Raw genomic sequence first — 21,870 nt, 5'->3', positions numbered from 1 at the left:
CTACTGAATAGCACAACTGAAGGTCTTAATCCTTATGTAGAAAATCTTCCAGTTAAACTTTGAGTACAGGGGAAAAAAAGGACAATAGTTCATCGGTATTTCAGATTAATGGTTACCTAAATGATAAAAATGCCTAATATTAAATATGCTCCTTTAGTTTTTAAATAAGTTGTAACGTATACCTACATTTATTTAAAAGAGGTGTTGCTGTTGCAGTTTCTTGTCATTTCTTTTCCTCAGCCATAACACTTTGCGAAATGACGTCGACTCAAAAATGTTACATTGAACTAGTTTCTTCATCATTAATTTAAGAGCCACGCTGTTGTCGGTATAGCATTCTCTGTGCTACTTTTTTAGGGAAAAATCGGGCATTGTCTATTCAGACAAGAGAGACATCTTACATGCGTCAGACAGAACATGTAAGATGGTGGCCGGAGTAGTATATTTCAAAGCCGTACTAGGACTCCTGTTCTCCGCCTCTGGATAGTACTTACTGACACTAACTGCTGCCCTCTGTCAGGTTCTAGTTTACAGTCCCTGTGACTTGCCCCATCCGTCCTGCATTGCCGTACCAATGGCGGTGAGGTGTTCACCCCGTATCCCAGGGCAAGGGTTCTGTTATACCCCCTATATCTGGGTCCCTATCTGAACTCAGCCACCATCTCACTCCGGCCTACTGAAGTAAGAGGCACCCAGTCCCTGTGACTCGCCCCTTCCGACCTGCATTTTCTGCATTGCATTCAACAAGTTTATCCATGATAATAACGTTGAATACGTTATTCACTTTTACTCTTTAGTAATAAAGAGTTTTTGTATTGTATTGAATAAATGATTCTGATTTCTGGTTTCTGCAGTATCGACAGTGGACGTGGACGCTGTGCTGGGGCGCACGGCGTCGCTGCCGTGTGACGTAACACCCGACACCAACGAGGACCGCGTCTACATGGTGCTCTGGTTCCGCGCCGGGAAGGGCACCGGCGGCAAACCTATATACAGGTAACTACCTTTTTAATATTTCTTACTTATAGTCAATACTGATGATGATGTCCTCCCAGACGTATCTGTCGACGGCGACACCCTTGGCTAGCGTGACTAGCAAAACCAAATATAGTATTGAAAGTCCTGTTGCAGGAAGCACAATATAGAGACCCACTTGAGTTATAAGTGTAGTGGTAGTCTTGATGGTGGTCTTAGGTCGAGTTTTTCGGATCTGGCGTTTGGCGTCAAGATCTTCAAGACGGGCTCTTTCAAAGTTTTCAAATCCCAATTTGACAGCAGATCGCCAGTCCGATTTCTGATTGGCAAGCATCTCCCACGATTCACTAGACGTGCCAATAGCAGTCAGGAGACGTTTCAAGACATCCTGTAAACGCAAGCCGGGAGTCTTCTCCTTCTTCGGGAGGTGGAATACCAACCTCATCAACCCTGGTGTCAGGGTTATTACTGAGCCGCCAAAGGCCCCTGGCCGGGAGTAAATACTACTGTCTAGGTGGCCGGCGCGGTTATCAGGTGACATTTGTTGCAACGGTAGAAAAACTGTAGATGAGGGCGCAGGGCCGGAAAGGTTGCAAACCCTTTGGTATAAGTACAGTATTCTCGTTGTATTCCAGCAATGTGGTAAAAAATCAATAGTACCATATGCGACGAAACATACTGTAATAAAGCCGTGTCAAATCCTTTCAAGGCCAAAAGAACTTCAAACAAAAAATCAAGTTCATGCCCCTTTTGCTACGCGACTACGGTGTAGCTGAGCGACACATTCCGTAGCACATTCACGTAGTCACAGCTACGAAGACATTATCGACTCCTCCGCACGCATGCAAATTCGCTATGATAAATATTTATGTGCTTATCATATGAAATAAGATAATGGGTGGTTTATGGGTGAGAATTATTGTGCACACATTTTTATTTATTTGTAATAATCCTATTTATTATAGAAAGTATTTAACGCCTTAATATTTAGTGGGAACCTACAACATTTGTTAATAATGGTTGTTTCTTACAAATTAAATCATTTAACATAACATATAATTATAACTTCGAAGGAAGGTTTTAAAGTAAATGCAGGCTTAAAGTGATCTTTTCGAGACAACCTGAACGATTAGATCAAGCATTCTAAATATTTTTTTTCTTCTAAGACTACGTATTTTTGGACAGATTTGTCTTTGTTTTTAATCTGAGGTTCGTTTATTTATTAGCTCCATATACATCAATTTATTATCTAAAGCCTGCACTAAACACTTATTACAGCATATCTACCTACAATAAATAATACTATCAATACAAAAGCATTTACGAAACAATTGAAATTCCATAGCAGTTCTAAACGTCTATGACACAACCAATACATCAGGGAGGTACAAATTGGCGTCCTTTATATCTGAATGATTAAAGTCCGCCTGAGGGCTGCAGCGGAAGATAACGCGGTATCTCCAGACATTAATCATCTGGTGACAAATTTATGTGTTCCCGACTCTATCTTGCTGGTGGACAGCGGATGACCGAGTGACCACTGACTACAAAGTTGGGTTTGTGTGACTTTGGCAACAGAAACAATATCACAAATTTCATTAAGTTACAAAAGGAGAGCTTAGGCTACGTTCACATGGAATTTTATTTCCCGTATGACGTATACGAGGTTTTATACAATTTAGCTGTGGTAATATAAACCTTATTACCTATAATATTGTTCACTGTGCATGAATATCCCGCGAAATCCGTAAACGTGAAAAAAAAGATTCCAATTAGCGCTGTGTTAACGTAGGTTTCTTTGTCTTAAAATTTGAAAAAGAAATCAATTTTTGTCATCTACTTGTTAACAAAACGTATTTCTAACTCGAAAAAGTAAATAATATTTTATCAATTAATCATGATTGGCCTTATACGTCTGTTTCAGACGATTTATGACGTCATTGTCTCGAAGAAATGCACTTTCTTAAAAACCAATAACAACAACAAAACAATCAATAAAAAACTAGAAAATTACAAAATATACTTTATTTTGTTTACTTTTTAATACAGTTTAAATTTTTATGCTATAGCATTATTTTTTATTATTAAGTTACAAGAAGACTAAAAATTGAGTTACTATAATTATTCTCCTTCTATCCAACCATACTACATGTAAATACTGGCATCGAATAAGATTATGAGAAAAAAGTTAATTGATATCGCTGATCCTGCCTGATACCACGCCAATAAGCCTTTGCTAGACGTTTAAATCTTAAAAGTAATTTAACTTTTAAGTCGTTTGATCTGAAATATCTAAATTGATATTCTAGTTGACTACTGGATTGGTTCCTACTTTGTCATCTTCTAATTACGTCTGTGTCAAAGAAAATCAGAGTTTTGCGGAGATTTTATCCATCGTATTTTGTGTCTAGAATTCCCCCCAGAAAATATTTCTAATGATGATATTGCGATTTGGTATATTTTCTTATAACGAGAATGTATATAGACATACTTCAGTCCCAAGTGAATCTTCTAATTCCCGCTAATACATACAAACATAAACTCTCGTCTGTTTCCCACCGGGATGAGCAGAGACTGGAATTGCATTTGCTTCGATCCTGACTCTCTTGTTTTCTCTTGCTTCCTCCACATTCATCAATCGTTTCATACTCACACACTGGTTCAGAGTAACCCTTCTCTGTTTAGTACGATCCCGCTAATAATAATAATGATAAAATTGCTCTTTAAGATGCGGGTTGGTGGAGGTGTTTTTACAGCTAATAGCCGGGACCAACGGCTAAACGTGCCCTTAGAAGCACGGGATCATCTTACTTTTTTGGACAATCAGGTGATTCAAGCCTGAAAAGTCCTTACCAAACAAAGGATAGTCTCACAAAGCGATGTCGACAATGTCTCCATTGGAAATCTTACCAGGACCAGATCATGAGCCTAACGCTCTAACCACTACACCACGGAGGCTGGTAAGATAAAATACCCGGATGGCATAAAATAAAAAATAAAACTGGGTATCAACATAACATAAGCTCACGACTTTATCCCAATTGAGGTTGTCAGAGGTACACCCTTCGCAAGATGAACTAAGTGCCCACACCTCGCCGAGCTTTCTGTTAGATCAACGTATATATAGATAGGTGGTGAGCCGTATCGCCGTCTAGAATAAACTGCGTACTGGTGGACAAAAATATATCGTTTACTCGAATATTTCTTTGTTTTTTTAAAAATAAGACAGACTTTTATAATAAGACCGATTTTTATTATATATATATATATATATATATAAACTGTCACTATAGAAATTGCTTTCCTTAATTATTATTCCATAGCTGCTGTGAAGGTAATGAACACTAGTTGTAAAAAAACGACTCAAGTTTTGTTGCCGGACATTTGGGAACATAACTCGGTCAAAAACGGTCAAAAGAAAGTTTTAAGCAAAAAAACAAACAAATATTCGAGTAAACGATATATTTTGTCCACCAGTACGCAGTTTATTCTAGACGGCGATACGGCTCACCACCTATCTATACATACGTTGATCTAACAGAAAGCTCGGCGAGGTGTGGTGATTCGGTGATTCATTACAAAGGATATTATAAAATTCTTACATAACGACACTGAAACCCATAATGGGTTTAAGATGTGTCAAATTCACGTCAGGCAGTTATCAGATCTTATTATCACATGAATGATTTTAATTGTAAACATTAAAAATATGAAAACTCAAACACTAAAGCTTGCCTACCAAAGCACTAGCGTCCGGCACAAAAATGGCGGAATGATTTACCGTAACCACCGTACCGGATACTGAAGATACGAACTTCCGTATTACATCTACACTTCTAACCATTACCGACAGCCCTTTTCCATTCTTATCACACTTACTATTAAGTCTGAAATCCTTTGCGGACAGCGCCAGGATAGGATGGCAGTCATAATCGTAAAACAACGTATTGTCTGTCTTTTTCTGTCGATAGCTGCTAATACATTGGGTAGTAGGGAAGTGTTGGGGAAAGCTCATAAAATGTTCATTTACTTTCTTATCGAAGTTGTATTAGCTTCGGATGTATTCATTATTAATATTACGTCTGCTCAAGGGATTCATGTTTTCGTTATAATACGTAATCATTCTACTGGCGCAGAAGTGTGATAGTAATATAAACGATTTGTAATCTAAAAAAACAAAAAGACACACAAATACAAAATTAATAAATAAAAATAAATAAATAAATAAAAAATAAATTATTTTTTTGTAATACAAAAAGATTGCAGGCTTAGCAATTCATCATCATCATCATCACCAGCCCATTAAAGTCCCCACTGCTGGGGCACGGGCCTTCCTTATGGATGGATAGGGTGAACGGGCCTTAAACCACCACGCGGGCCCAGTGCGGATTGGTGGTTATTAACGACTACTAATGCAGCCCAGACCAACGGCTTAACGCGCCTTCCGAAGCACGGAGGAGCAATTCGCTTTTGTATTTTTTCATTCATTCACTCCTAGGATGTAGTAAAATGCTTAAATAATATTTGAATACAATTTACAACCGCACCTTACACAATCTGAACAAACTAGGTCATTTATATAATGTATTTCATCAGTGATAGTACAAATGTAAAGCTTTGTTTTATGTTAATATATATTAATTACAAGTCCGTACAAAGAAATTGTTAAAGAAAGTCAACTTTTAAGTAAATTTAACCTATCCCGAGATTGTAATGCGTTACTGACAGAAACTTTATAAAACCAGCCTTAACAATACTATATGTGGGATATAGAAATAACACAGGATATTTTAAATATCTTTACTCCTTATATTTAACAAAATCCTATAACTCCCTTTCTTACTTTTTAAAACTGCCTTACGTCCCATTCATTAACCATCCTCCTTTCATATCATCATCACGATCAGCCCATTAACGTCCCCGCTGCTGGGGCAAGGGCCTTCCCTATGGATGGATAAGGAGATCGGGCCTTAAACCATCACGCGGGCCCAGTGCGGATTGATGGTTATTAACAACTGCTAATGCAGCCGGGACCAACGGCTTAACGTGCCTTCCGAAGCACGGAGGAGTTCGAGATGAAAACTTTTATTTTTTGTGGCCACCCATCCTATGACCGGCCTTTGCGAAAGTTGCTTAACTTCAACGATCGCAGACTGAGCGCATTTACCGCTTTCATACCATAAACCATCAAATTCCCATTTATTATCCGTCCATAGTATTCTCACTTTCCTACATATATATGCAGATAAACATAGCATAGTAATGCAATTCAGAAAGATGAGCGCAAAACATCCCCTCAGGCGTTGAAAAAAACGTTTAGAAAAAATAGTAGGGTATGCAAAAAGGAGACGAATTAAAATAATGTGACGCGGCGGAGTGATTACGCAAGCACTACTGGGAAATCTCCCGTAGAACAATAAGGAAAATAACAATGTAACATACCACACCACAGCACACTAATCACGCGAGACAGCGCATAAAAATATCGTTATGACATCCATCTTTCATAACATGGGCGTATCTCTCTCACGCATTGCTTTTATCGCGTATTTATTAATTTTATCACGCATTCTGTTTATGCGTGTTTGAGAAAACTGTATAAATGCAGTTTTGATGATAATAGTTTATGTAGTGCGTATAGATAAATGACAGTCACATACAATGACAGACATATTTATATACGTTTACAAGTTTTTGGGAAACACATGTAGACAGGTATTGGGTTTTTCCGGTCTTTATGTCTTTCTAGTAAATTCATCATATTATATAAAGAATTGTGGTTGTGAAAGATCTTATTATTCGACATATTTTTATTATATATTTATATAATTACAAACTGATGAATGTGGAGGAAGCAAGAGAAGTATGTCAGGATCTAAGCAAATAGAATTCCATAGTCTCTGCTTAACCCGGTTGAAAATAGGTGTAAGTTTTTGTATGTGTATGTATAATTATAAATACTTAATAAAGACACGGTAGTAAGTAATTCGATTTAAATTGCAATCAAATACTTACTTCTGCTCCTTACCAGTTTTTAGTGTGGATTATAATTATATGTATATTTAAAACTATATTAAATACAGATACAAAAATTGTGAACGTTTTTCTGTAATGTTCTTCTCCTCTAGATATTGGAGAGAAAAAGCATATTCCACACACAAGTCCCTTGTGTGTTAGTTGAAGTTCCAGAAGCTAATCCAGTTTGCAAATAATTAAAACAGAAATATTTTATAATTAAAGTCATTTCGTACATAATAGCATAGCAAACATTTTCTAATATAATTACTTAGCGAAGGAAAAGTCGCTACAAAATAATTACCAAGGAACATAACTAGTGCTGAATTTATTTGAAAAACTTGATTTATTCGCGGCTATAAATTTCAGTAGGGTATTATCAGATCACAGTTTACGACGTGCGTGCTTCGGAAGCCACGGTGCCGGGGTATGTGCCGCGGAAAAATAAAAACGCTACGGTTTATTTAGATTCGCCATGGCACCGTGGGAAATCGTGTCTGTTTTGAAAGAAATATGAATGCATATGAACTTTTATGTGTGTTTTTGAATTCGTTCCGTATTTTGTACTTCGTTGCAGAAGAAGTTGACTCGAGAGATAATAAAATAAAAAATAGTTTATTTTCCAAATCAACATAACAATATTTGAATAAGTCTTCATTAAGTACTAAAAAGACTAGTGTCGCGAATGAGTCGCTTGCTTCCATCCTTATTTATATAAATAAATGAATGATTTAGAAATTCACACTAATGAACTTAACCAGATTTATAAAAAAGATGGATGAAAAAAAAAAACAAATTAAATAATAACAATGGGGTAAATTAGTAGTTACCTACTTAAGGTATTACTAATGTAAACTTAACCGTAGCTACAAACGCAGCAGAGATACTACGTACTACCCAACCTATGAGGGAAGGCTGTGTCTTAAGGCAATATAAACATATTATTTATGTCTATTACTAATTATTATATAAATAGTCTATGAATATAATGTAATGACTCCGTAAATAATTAAGTATTTTGTTTTATAAATTCAAATAATTATAATTTAAAAATATCTTTATTCTAATTAACATATTTAGTTGCACTTTGAATCGTCAATTTTTACATAACGAACATCTTATCTACCGCAGCTTCTCACAACCTGTATAGCCGAGGAAAAGTAGCTGCAAGTAACACCTCGGCACGGAGCCCTAAACGTTCTTAAAACATGAAAATATTGTTATACAATTCAATGGTTTGACTGCCTAATACTCATATCGGCAGTATTACTGCGGCAATGGTATTTATTTTTTATTTATTTAGATAGGTATACCAACAGTACACATATTGTAAAGTTATAAAATGCAAGTGTTAAATTAGTTTTTGTATATGTGCCCTAAGTTTAGGTACACACTGCATTCATAATTACAATATTGGTATTCTAAAAATAAAAAACACCACCCACATGTAATATACGAGTACTTACCCAACAGGCCAAATACGTTAGGAATGCTAATATTATTTTTACAACATGTTTCTTACAAGTTCCGAACCAGGGTTCCGTGGCAGTAAATTTGAGTTACTTACGGTAATTCCGCTTCTAGTTAGTTCCCTGTACTTAACTAATTAAAATGTAGCGATTAGCATATTAATAACAATTTTAATATATACGAATATTTATGGATTTCTGTTTTTTGCTTTATTATGAACTCTGAAAGAATGACGAGCAAAGGGGTGTAGCGTATACTCAGCAGTGGACGGCATAGAATGGAAAATATAAAACCAAATTAGTATAATATTTTATATTATTATATTAAAGGAAAAATAGTATCGAGTTTGAATAACTAGTTGTGATCTGTGATCACATGAAACTATCGGGACGTACCGTGATCTTATCATGTGCACATGTGACGTGGTAAAATGAGTTATGTATAAAGAAAACAAAGTTCAAAAAGTCAGTATTACAATTTTAGAAATGTACTTTTAACAAAGTTTTATGCACAGCCATAACTATACCTGTTTTCAGTTTTGTGTAAGTACGTGAATTTAAATTCGGTTTTAATTATTTTTAGGTCTATAAAACTACCGAGAACCTTTTTTAACAGTTTTTGGTGGGTTGTAAATATCACCAGAGAGACATACATACAAATTGCAGCCATGTCTGATTATCAAAGTCCGAAGATATACCTACGACGAACCGTAATGTACATGTCACGTCAAAAAAAAAACCTAATACCAAATGTAGCTGTAGTATTAATTATTTATATCACCGAGCTTTCTGTTAGACCAACGCATTGATGTAATTGATGTAATAAACAAAAATAATATTAAATTTAATGTACATGAACAGCTTAATGCTACGGATTTAAAACACCTGCGGTGATAATAATTAATAGCTGATTTCAGCGTTGTGGCTTATTGAAACATTGAAAACCATGTGTCATATTATTCGCTATTTAAAGTGAATAAAACTTGAATACCAGTCGTTTATTAACGTTACATAATTGATAATAATATCAATTATGTACTAATTACTTCATGTAATTGTTACCTTAAATAATGATGTTGTTAAAAATCATTTTGAAACGTAGTAAAAAAATGCTTACGTCCATTTAAATATTAGCTTTGCGCACGCGTGGACTAGGGTTTTTAAATAATTTTAATATTCAAGAATACCTTACGTAGCTTTCTACTGATGAAATCATTTCAATATAGGTTCAGTAGTTCCAGAGACTTCTTCCTACAAACAAGTTTACCTCTTTTTAATATTAGTAAAGATGTGTTTTTTGGTTGTTGACTATTTTTATTTATTTGCTCGGTGATGTGTGAGTACTTAGTTGATCGTGCGATGGATTTACCTTTAGCTACCCCAATTGAGATATAGTTATGGGAAAGTAAGTAGAAAGGAAGAAAGAATACTATAGAAGGATAATTAATGGGGATTTGTTTGTTTATGGTATGAATTTAGGATGGTGGATAATGAATAGGACGGAAGAAAGACTTTTAAATATAAAATGGTTGTCTATTATTACATTGGGGTCGAAATGCAAGGGGCATTTGTTTTTTGTCAAGACAAATAAATATTACTTTTAGTCGTGAACTTTTTTTATGTTAGATTATTTATATGGTTTGAATATTATTTTTTTTGTGGTCACCTATCCTATGACCGGCCTTTGCGAAAGTTGCTTAACTTCAACAATCGCAGACCGAGCGCGTTTACCGCTGCGCCACCGAGCTCCTCAAATATAGATAGGCTGAGCCACAAATAATCAGAAGACAACCAGAAGCCACTTTGAAGATGGATAAGATGAACCTACGCAAAAGCTCATCGCAAATATAATGGTTGAATCGTTCCATTCAATCTACTAAGAAAACTTTTCTTTTAGACGTAACTAAGCGTATCTTAAGTCATGGTGAAACCACCACAGTCGCACCACCGATAAAATGTCGCACTACCATGAAGTCCTAGAGAGATAGGGCCTTGTGACCCCGTTCGAAGGGAATCTAAGCATCAATATGTTAAACAGCTAAAGTACCTTTTACATATAATTCTGTATAGAACGGGTTATAGGAAAACCCTTTTTATACCAACCACAAATTTCGAAGCCTTAGAAACAGTTCAATCCACGAGTTATAGTTCCACCAATAATAGGTTTATAGCGGAGGGTGGATATTTAAAGCCGTTGGCGGCTACCCTAATAATAGGGCGAGCGATGGCTGGTGATAAATGACCCGGCTTACAAATAGTTTGTACCGGCAACGTAGCTGCGAACTTGAGGAAGAACAAAGTCGACCTTTAAAGACTTTGACGAAAAGTGTCGGCCGACCTTGAAAGGGGAACAAACTACCAACATGTATCTATTCAAAGGATTTTTGATTTTCAGCACTCGTTCGCTTAGGGTAACTCATCATCATTAATTTAAGAGCCACGCTCTTGCCGGTGTAGCATTCTCCATTCTTGTCTTATGAATGTTCTTATAAGACGTGATGTTCGCCTTCTCTTCAATTTGTTTCAGTATAATTATTATTATCATGTGTTTAATTTGTTAATTTAGGGAAAATCACGGAAAGAAATTTAAATGGAAAAATATTATTTCACCAACATCTGTCTCTCTGATGATCCCTATTACCAAGGTCCGCGCGCACCTGGCTAGCATGTTCTCATACTTTTTTACACAAGACATAGAAAGACAACTTCTAGTCCCACTGCATTGGAGTCCTTAGATGGATACTTATGGTAAATCATTATCTGCTCAGCGTCTATATAGACATAGTTGTTTATGTTGGAGAGGCTACAGTGCTTTATATAATAAAGTCTGTTCAGGCGCACACTCCGTTAGCGCCTTGTCAATATTTAAGAGCAACGCTAATCACAAAAACATCGCGTTACTTTGCATCAGGAGCAAAAACTGCATAACGACACATCTCATTCGACCGTCATTGTGATAGGACTTACAACAAAGTAAACTTATTTCAATCGCATTATATAGTTTTAATTGCCTCCACTTATGTTCTAAAACATAAATTGGTGGCCCATGAGGGGAACTAAAAAGTAAAATCAAAAAATATTTATCTTTTTATTTCCTCACAATTTACTGTGCACAAGTTTTCATTTCGAAAATCAAAAGTTCACTGCAAGATTTTTCTCTTCAATTTTTCTGTACCTACTTAAAGTTTGTTAACACAATATCGACTTAATGCCGAGTCATAGAGGAAATGATCATTCCGTCATCACTTGCGTGATTAATGATGTACATGCTCCTTGTTACGTTACCTAGTTAGGGGAGCTCTTTGTCTTATAAAAAAAGGAAAAATGTACTATTAAGTATGCCATTAAGAGATTTAAAGAGACGCTAGGAATCATGAGCTTTACCAATAAAAAATAAACAAGCGACGAACGTGTGTTTATATATTTGACAGCCAAGAGAAATTGAATCCAAGTAGCAAATATATTTGTTAATTTTCTATTTTTATTATATTGAATGCTATTGTAATTTATTTAATAATTTTATTTGTAATTTAATAATCTGTTATGTTTTAAATTCGTATTCCGAAAGGTGCGACATAGTGCGACATATATTATATTGTAACAACTCTTTTACCTATGTTGACGAATAAATGAATTTGAATTTGAAATAATTCGATCGAACTTTGCTTGACTGTCAAACTGACTGACTGACTGACTGTCACACCTACACACGTTCAGCGCTTGTTCATTTTTAACTAACGACCTGCCCCGGCTTCGCTCGGGTGCAATGCTGAGGAAAAAATGTAATTATTTACGACATCACATTAAAAACCTCAAAAATAACAGTATTTTACCACTAATTAACGAATGTTATTATAAATATAAACCTTCCTCTTGAATCACTCTATCTATTAAAAAAAACCGCATCAAAATCCGTTGCGTTGCTTTAAAGATTTAAGCGTACATAGGGATATAGGGACAGAAAAAGCGACTTTGTTTTATACTATGTAATGATTGGTAAAGCTACTCGTTTCGAACTTGTGTATGTTTAAACTGGTTAATCTATAAAAGAAAAAGACGTGTGTTAGCTAAGGTTTTATGAAAAACGTTGTCCAACAAATGTGACCAACACGCTCGCAACATTACCCGGTAATGCCCGGACCGGGAGTCGACACTTTGCTCTCTTAGCTGATGCCCACCTATTTCAAATTACAGTTCTATCCATGCATTATTTACTTAATAAAACTATAACTGAAGAGTGAAGAAACAATATAATTTTCGTATAAACTTTTGACATTAACCCAAGTATACTAATATTTTATCACAACTTTCCGTTAGTTCTTAAACAAAAAGTATAACTATCCATCAATCAAAGTTATTAATTATCTGTGTGTCTGTGGTAGAAGGATCGTAAAAGTTTTGGACTGATATCCCATTGTTATTTTTAGTAATTATTCGTTAAATATAGCCACACTTCGGACACTTCGTATAAAAGACCTCGTTTTACACAGACACTGCACATTGACGTTATCGTACACGCGCATCTGTGTATGTGACGTATGACGCCCTTACGATGGAAGACTAAAGTAAGACCATGGGAAGCGGAGAGTTGACGTTCTATACGTAGTATTATTCATCTACCAGATTGTCTGAATAATCATTCTCCTTTTTTCTCCCGACAGCTTCGATGTCCGCGGCCGGTCGTTCAACAAAGCTCTGCAGTGGTCGGACCCCAACGCCTTCGGGCCGCGAGCCTATTTCGCGACCGTGGCTCGCCCCGCATCCCTCACTCTTGACACCGTACAACTCGATGATGAGGGCGTCTACCGCTGCAGGGTCGACTTCAAGAACTCACCCACCAGGAACTTCCAGATACGTCTCTCTGTTATTGGTAAGTTTCATCCTCATCATCTCCCTAGCGTCATCCCGTTTTTCACGGGGTCTTTTTAAACCTGTGTATTTACTTAGATACAGGTACCTCCTGCAGTACAAAAACCTAGTACCTACCTAGATACCTACTATGTTTTTGGTTACATTAAGACTTCAAAGATACAACCCAAAATACAGGAAATGCATGTAAAAAACCAAGCGCGCACAGGTATTTCTTTACACAGTAAGTACTAAAATTAAAACCGGACTTGTTAAATTTTTGAGGTCCGGTAAGCGGACCCCGTGCAAACGGGTTAATGCTAGGGAGAAGACGTCTTTGTGGTATTACAGATTGCATTTCGGTGTGAGTGCTCAGGAATTGCACGAACTGATTCCACCTACACCTTTCCACCATCGGACAATACGGCGCGGGGATGGATTCCATCCATATGTGGTCGACATTCCTCCCGCTAGATTCGCTTTTTCCTTCATTATGCGAACTGCTAAAGAATGGAATTCTCTTCCTGCGTCAGTATTCCCCGATACTTACATAAAATTTGGGGATTTACAAGGCAAGAGTTCCGGCCAAGCAGATAATGCCATTTGCGGCAAATCTACAATAAGTCACATCAAAAAGGCACTACCTATTTTAGTTAGCGTTCTCCACTTTAGACCACATCGCTGCTGTAAGCTGAATTGTGGTCAAACACACTCACATATTCTAATAAAAAAAAGGAAAAAAAATATGAATTATAACATCTCGAAATCTATTAAACTTTTACGTACCCGCATTTAGTAGGTAATGGTGGAAAAGGTTGTTATTAACATGTAAGTATATAGGTTATAATAACCTGACGTTGCACACTAACTTTTGCACCTCCATATCGCCAAAAAAATAACCTCATTTCGAATTAGACGTAATTTTCAACGCAAATTAAGTTCTAACGTGAATTACACTAGAAGGATAATAATTAGCTCATTACCTCGGATTTAGAGTGGGAGCAGGCTGTTAACTGTAGCTGATTAAACAAAGGAGATTCAAAATACATTCGGAAACGTACATACTTTAAACGCCATAATGCATTTTAATAACGAATATATAAAGAGAATAGCTCATTTGAACGCTTGACTCTCACTGTAAGGTCGCAGGTTCGAATCTTAGCACGGGCCTAAACTACTGATTTACGAATTTGTTTTCGAATTCATATTTTTCTGGATCTATGATGAAGGTGCTCAGTGGTAAAGGAAAACACCGGTAACCCACATTCCGTAGAAATGTGTTTTCGGAGATATGTAATTGAGCTGGTTTTCCCTTCGGGTTGGAAAGACAAACAAGCAGTCGCTTTTGTAAAAAAACAGATCTGTCAAGTCTTCAGGTTAGGTAAACGGACCCCGTGAAATAAGGATAACGCTAGACTGGAATGAGGTATAAAGCACACGCCCAAACCCTTAATAATTCTTCCACAATTTACGTTTCTGTTTACAAACTGCGGTAGTCGAACCAACCTTTTAATTCCATCTCATTATTTCAACTACAATTGCCCCAAACGAGTAAAACGGTTTCGCAAATAACTTCCTCACAAAACGCCGACCCTCCAAACTAGAATGGGGAAAGCTGCAGCTGTTCGCATTCCCACACTGAAAAAGTTTAGCGGCTGAATGTCTGCCCTATGCTGAAAATTTATAAGAGAACCTTATCTAAAAAGCCAGCCTTTCACCGGCTTGCGCGCGGGCGATGCAAAACAAAGCTTTGTTAGAGCTCCTTTGAATTTCGGTAAGGAAAATGAGAGGTTACACACGACCGTAGCCCCCGTCAAAGAAGCAGAGTGCTGTTATTACAATAATGTACTGCGATATCACGTTTGGAGTGGCGGCCGCTTTCAGCTACGAGCCAGATATGAGCGCCAATTCGGGAACTCACGAGAGAGGCGAATAAACACATCAAGCCGTCAACAAGCTGGTTTCGTACGCGATTCCTGCGAGTGTGCCAGTTACTCAGACAAAATTGATCGATGAACAAACACTCGGGATTCGAGTGTCAAACATTGAATTATGCAATGTTTTTGCGCTTTTACAGCTTTATCATTACGCGTCAGAATTTGTCTTCATAAAATTACGAGACCAGGTATATTCCATTAATCATTGTAACTCGTGCACGAGTTTAATGAATACGCTCTCACTCTTTACGGAAGCTCAGACAAAACTGTTCGTCAAGAGGCTTTATAAATGAGTAAGAGGAATGAAACCCTTTCAGGAGTACGAGCTATAACCCTAGAATCGCCTGTGAGTGATTTTATTAACTTGGCGGCCTCGACGCGGGCAGCTGCCTCGTTGCCTCACTGCCTCGCTGCCGCGCCCCACGATTTATTACGCCTCCCTTATCTACATATGTTTATCGCGGAATTTTAAATTGTAAACGAGCCCCGCTTGAAATACCAGTCAGTTCATGCACTACATTTACTGTACGGAGTTGAATGTAACTTGTAAATTACTCATAATTCCGTTATATTTCATCAGGATTTTCGTTCTATTTTGGGAAGCGAATGACCTACTGAAATACGAACTCATTTTTCGCTATCACAAATTTGGCACGACCTATTCATTTGTATGCGACTTCACTTTATTAGTTGCCGTTTAGCGAGCTGTGCCATTTGTTTGGGTTGTAGTGTAATGTATCTGGGTTGGTACGTCCGCGGCTAGTGCACTACTTCCGTAAATAATTCTTTGCCGGGGGTTTGAGTTAAGTGAAGCAATATGTAACGGTTAAGTGGGGGTTGCAGTGGGGCATCGTAAGTCATCGCCTAGCCACGCCACGCCACGGCACTGCACAACAAACCTATACATCATATTGTTTAAACAGGCGCGGTTACCACTATGAGAGCTCAAGCAACATATAAGTAGTACCTACATACTTCAGACTATAAAGTTACAGCGTTGTTTGGTCGATGCCTCCATTTCTCTATTGATTTTACATTGACTGCAAGTGTGAATATACTGAATTAATTATATTGTTTTAGAGTACCTAATTTTGTATGAACTTTAATAATACCTGCTGGAAACTTGCCTGGCGTATACAAGCCTACTAATGCCTGACCTATCTCCCGTCTCCGGGTAGTGTCTAGCATCTTCAAACGCCTCTTAATCTCGAAAGAATAAAGAGCACTTGAGAGTCTCCTCATCTTCGAATATTCATTAAGAATGTTAATGAAAATCCATTTGGGAGGTAGCAAGAATTAGTGCCAACAAAGTATCTGTTTCCTAGATTTTCGTGAAGAGTTCCCGACACCCCAACAACCCGCCAAACTTTCATCCTCTACAAATGTGATTATGTAAGTAACTGTAAGTGAATTGCTTAAAGTGAATTTAGGAAACTTAATTGTTCTAATATAGCTAAACGGCTTAGCAGTAACTTTGCTTTTATAGCATCTCGCGAGGAATTTGATGAAAGCAAACAAGTCAAGTCAAATACGAGAGAGGTCTATTTCGAGCAGCCACTTGCTTGCGTACGTCCAAATTGTAAAATTGTCGAAACTTGTCAATTAATCCCAATCTCGCGGAACCCTTCCCGAGTGCTTTCGGAATTCTCGACAACTTCCTTCGAGGAGGCGAGGAGAATAAAAAGCACCCGCTACAAGTCGCGACGTGCGCGGAAAACGCTCCGCTGAATTAATAAGTACAACACGAAATTTGAATTTAATGAAACAAGTTGGCTGCTAGCAGCTGAGCGTATATCGATCTGTGCTTATAAGAAATGAACCGCCAAGAATACACCCACCGCGCCGACGCCCGCCTAAATTTACACAACCTCGATTTTAAGTAACAACGTACATGCGGTGTCAATTTTAATTTTAAATCAGCCCATTTTAAGATATTGCTTGCCCCGACTCCTTCAGTGCATGTTCCCAGGTTCATAATAGAAGAGAACGTTCAAAATATACTTTACACGTTCTCTTTTGTAAAGCCGACACGAGCTATAACAAGCTAAACTATCGGATGTCATAAAGTCCGCGCACGAAGTATGGACAAATTTTCCAGCCGCACAAGAAGTGAGTGTCGAAAACTCGTAAAATGTCGTGCATAAACGACAAGTTGCAATAAACTAGAACAATTTGTGCGAGGAGTGGGCCAGTCGCCGGCGGACCGCGCGTTCAGTTTTACAGCCTCTACCGTATAACGTTAATGCATTATTCAAAAGCCATAATTCCAACTGTAGTCTCAGCTATGCGATTTATCGTTACATCAAATGCGTGTTATGTACTACTGTGGAACGCGTAAACGACCCTAAATTCTAATAGCTATTATTATCCTACCAGCTAGTAAATTCAAATGATATATCCACGTAATACTTGCTGTGAATGCCAAATATTATAGCTCTGCACTGAGCGATCCGTAGCTAAATTCGACCTCCGTTTAAAAGTATTCACAATCTCTTGCTGGAACTTTTTGACAGGGAAAAATGGGAAGTGTCAATCATTGTCATTTTTAATTTTGTTTGGACGTAATATTTTTTTTGTAAATATTTATAAAAGTTTTTAAAAAGATAAATCAAACACCAAATGCATTTAATAGATTTGCCGACTGAAGTAGGAATAATAATCTATAATTACTTGGATACAAAGGCAAAAATCAATGTTTATAATAGCTGTAGTGAGCTCAGAAACTTTTTTGCACCATGTCATTTGAAAAGAGTGATTTTATCGAGAAGCACTGTAGCGACAGTGAAGACTTTAGACCATGATTTCTTCGGCAATCTAGGGCAACATATTCAAGATCTTAACTTCAGTGGAGTTTCTGATTTGACGGCTGAAACTTTAAAGCCTCACATTAATCAATTCGTACAGCTCAAAACTTTAGACGTGTCTTTCACCAATATTTATCTATCTAATCTTGGAGATATATGCTCAGACGGCTTAAAGAATCTTAGTATTAACTTCTTCAAGTGCCCAAGAAAATGCATACGGGACGGTATTTGGGATAAATGCAGAACCATATTCCGTGAAAAGGAATTCCAAAGTGTGCATTTTATAATATTTGAATTCCTCGACTCAGACACGCCATTATTATTCCTGAAGGGTCTTCCTATTACGAATGATCTAAAAATAACCGTCGCTGACAATTATAAAGATTTTTGGGAATTGGAAGACGTGCCCCTGAGTCTCGATCACGATGTTGAGATTACATTTTCGAAGCTGTCCTACATATTTCGAGACTGCCGCGTTACACACAAGACTTCGCGTTGTTTGAAAGGTGTTTCTAACTTGGACTTCAAAAAACTGGAATATATATTCATCATGTATTTAGAGAAAATAATAATTTACATTTCTCCTATATTTAGGACAACTTTTTTAGTCAATTGTAGTGATTTACGTGTCGAAGTCTGTCCACATTTACCTCTAGACTTTATGCTCGACGGCAATATAATCTTCAAAGCATGGAATAGGGACAATAACAAATTCGACGATTCATTTTTCAGAAACTTACAAATAGAATTGAAGGATTATTTTCCGACTTATGTCTGCATGCATACTAAGATTAAAATGGCCGTGACGCATTCTTTAAGTGACTGGTATTGCATTGATGCCTGTGACGGTTTCGAAAAGAGCTTAGACTATCTACCAGAAAAAGTAACGTTAACCGATTTCTGCAGAAAAGATGGAGCAGTAATACGAAGTAATCGCCCTATAACTTTAACGCCATCGTCGAAAACTTTGCAAAATATCACTTTTCTGAGACTGAGTAACATTTGCATCAAAGAAGACTTCTTTTCCATATTATTTGGCGAATGTCCTAAACTTGATACATTGGACATTTACGTGGAGAAACGAGGCCGCCTGGGTATGTTCCGTGGTTATACATTTTCTCTGTCAAAATCAATACATCTCACGAACAGCCTCAAGAATTTCAAATTGACGTCTGAAGATATTGAATATGAGATTATTTTCGAAACTTTAAGTCAGTGTCGGACATTGGAGAATATTCATATTTGTGAATATGAAAGAGCCTTAGGAGATGGAGACGTCGACGTGGACAATATAATGCTTTTGATTGAGAAATGCGACAACTTGTATAGCTTGTTTATTGAGGCTGATATGTCCCCTGAGTCTCTTACATTAATGATATCTCCTCTAAGAGATACTGCACAGAAATGCGGGAGAGATCACTTGTGTATAGAAGTGTGTGACTGTTATCGCGGATGGAATCCATTCGCCGATGTTTTTAACCCTAGTCCTTTACATATTCTTGATTGATATTTGTACATGACGAAACAATTTTTTTTATTTTGTCTCATTAAATTTATTATTATTATGGTGAGTTTGATAGTTTTCCTAATCACATTTTTATATGAAGAACATTTTCTTATATCGCCCAAAATTTTAGAGCCGTGGTCCTTTACTAGCAAAGACTCAATGATATAAGTTGTTTTATACGAGTTTTCTTATTATTTCGTATCGTACCTTTAAAATTATCGACTGTACCACAAAACGATTTTAATTTTAGAATTTAAACACTGTTTAAGAAGAATGAAAACCAAGCAAAGTTCAAGCGAATTATTTGGAAATTGAGTTGTGTTTTTACCTAACAAACACAGTTTTGTGGTTAAACCATGTTAGCTCTATCTGGCTCTGCGTCATCGTAGACATAGTCGGAGAGCAAACAGTGTCACTGACTACATATAAGTTTGAAATCAAGATTTACCTACTCTTTGCATCATTTGCCACAACGATTTCTAAGAATCTGTTTCTATTTTTAAGGTTCTGAACGTCAAAAGGAAAAACAAACTTTATAGGATTACTGAGTTGTCCGTCCATCTGTAGTCATCGTCATCATTAGGAATCCTCCGTTAGGTTAATATTTTTGTGTGCTTTAACTTCCGTTAACTAGAAAAAAGCTGGAAAATATTTTGAATTGTGAAGTTTAATTTCACTCATTACTGCACCCACTTACAGCTTACAAGCACTCCGTCGTTATAATAATAATATACTTAATAGGATACTTAAAACCGTAAGAAAATTAAAAATAAAATTCGAATTAAAACCTTATTTCAGTTGAAATATTTTTACTACTACGGATAGGTACTACGCGGGCTGAAGTTTTGACGAACGACCGCACTAATTGAGTTTTAATCACAATACCCATTAAAGCTTTTAATTGAAAGAGGCAAAGAAAAAAAACAATTATGAAAACAATGAATCAAACGCAAATTGGCAGAAGCAGTTAGCGGCACAAAACAAACGTCATATCGCGCAGAACAGGGCGTTTAATTGCCGGCGTCGACTATGAAATTCCCTTTAAATTGGACGTTGTTTTGTCAGCCGCTGATTCCGCTCGGAGCTTGCAAGTCCCGCAATGACTACCAACTAGCAAGCCTCACTCGACTCACCACACATACTACCCGGGTCTTTCTCTTACCAATACTGGGAAGGCTGAACTGCGTAATTCGGTTTTGCGGTCGCCCCCGGCTACGTGCCCGCAAACTATTGTTTTGTTTGTGCGACCGTAATTAGTGCCGTTTGTCATCCAGCGATAGTGGTTGCTGAAGTATAAGGACCGCCCATCTTTAGTCATCGATGATGATTGATGCTCGACTGTACTACCCGGCGGTATCAGGATGAGCACTGCCGCTTGTTCGCGCCGTGACAATACTCGCGGCGATGTCAGCCGCCATGTTTTTGCAACAAAGCAAAAACCCGTTCAAAGTGAGGTCTCCGAAGGCCTCTATTGTGTTGTCACAGAACGTTGCATTATTCAATTGTCGACACGATAGTATATTGTGGAGGAGGGATCTGAGCGCGGTATGTGTAATACAAAGCATTTACAAGTGATGGGGGACGCGCTGTAAGCGGTTCTTGTTTCACTAAGTGGGGGCGAGCGGTGCTTCCGTCCTGTCTCTCATACTAGATGTGTGTTTGTTCCCGAGAAATGTTCTATTAACGTTTGCATAATGTATATTACGCCACATTATTAAGTATCGCGTTATAACTTACCCTGTTGTGTACCCTGCTAGTTATCAGAGCGTCTTTGTGTGGTTGTTGCTTTCGTTCTCTTACAAGTTTCGTGTTCTCGACACGTGCTCGGGTTCCCAGCCACAGTTTTTCAGGTCACCATATACCTTTTCTTAAATCGTGATTAGAGGGTGGCTTCACAATACATTTCCTATGCTTTCAAATGGGGTTAACTTTTAACATTTTCTTTACGTTTCTACCAAAAAAGCGCAATGAAAACTATGTCAGTAGCAATGTTAACTGTTGAAACAGTTTTCGAATTTTAAATGAAATTGTTTTATTCTAAATATAAAATTCAAATGAATAACATATTTCTCAGGATAAACTTTTGTGATTCGTAACATTTCAGTTACTTATTGCCAGAATTCATTAGACCGACTACCGACCACGAGTAGCACTAAGCTACCATTACATTAAGCAATCCGGATGGTAAGAGCCACTAAAACGGATAGATACTGAGAAGATCGCATTTTCAACGGTCGACTACGGTAGCGAATTCAAGACTTTGGACAGTTGGTTAAACAGTAAAACGAAAGCGTTGGTTCGGTATTTATTTGTAT

The 21,870-nt window shown here is 37.3% G+C and overlaps 1 protein-coding gene across 1 annotated transcript in view; it reads left to right on the top strand.

Annotated features, from left to right (window-relative positions):
• The window catches only part of LOC126374782 (hemicentin-1-like), a 113,670-nt gene that overhangs the window by 34,909 nt on the left and 56,891 nt on the right, over nucleotides 1–21,870 (top strand). Inside the window, exons 3-4 of the mRNA XM_050021495.1 lie at nucleotides 855–996; nucleotides 13,121–13,329. Of these exons, the coding sequence (XP_049877452.1) occupies nucleotides 855–996; nucleotides 13,121–13,329 (351 nt within the window). The remainder of the gene's footprint in view (nucleotides 1–854; nucleotides 997–13,120; nucleotides 13,330–21,870) is intronic.

This window comes from Pectinophora gossypiella, chromosome 18, assembly GCF_024362695.1.
Source record: "Pectinophora gossypiella chromosome 18, ilPecGoss1.1, whole genome shotgun sequence".
NCBI lineage: Eukaryota > Metazoa > Arthropoda > Insecta > Lepidoptera > Gelechiidae > Pectinophora > Pectinophora gossypiella.
The sequence above is the reverse complement of the archived record's forward strand: the minus strand, read 5'-3'. Positions and strand labels throughout refer to the sequence as shown.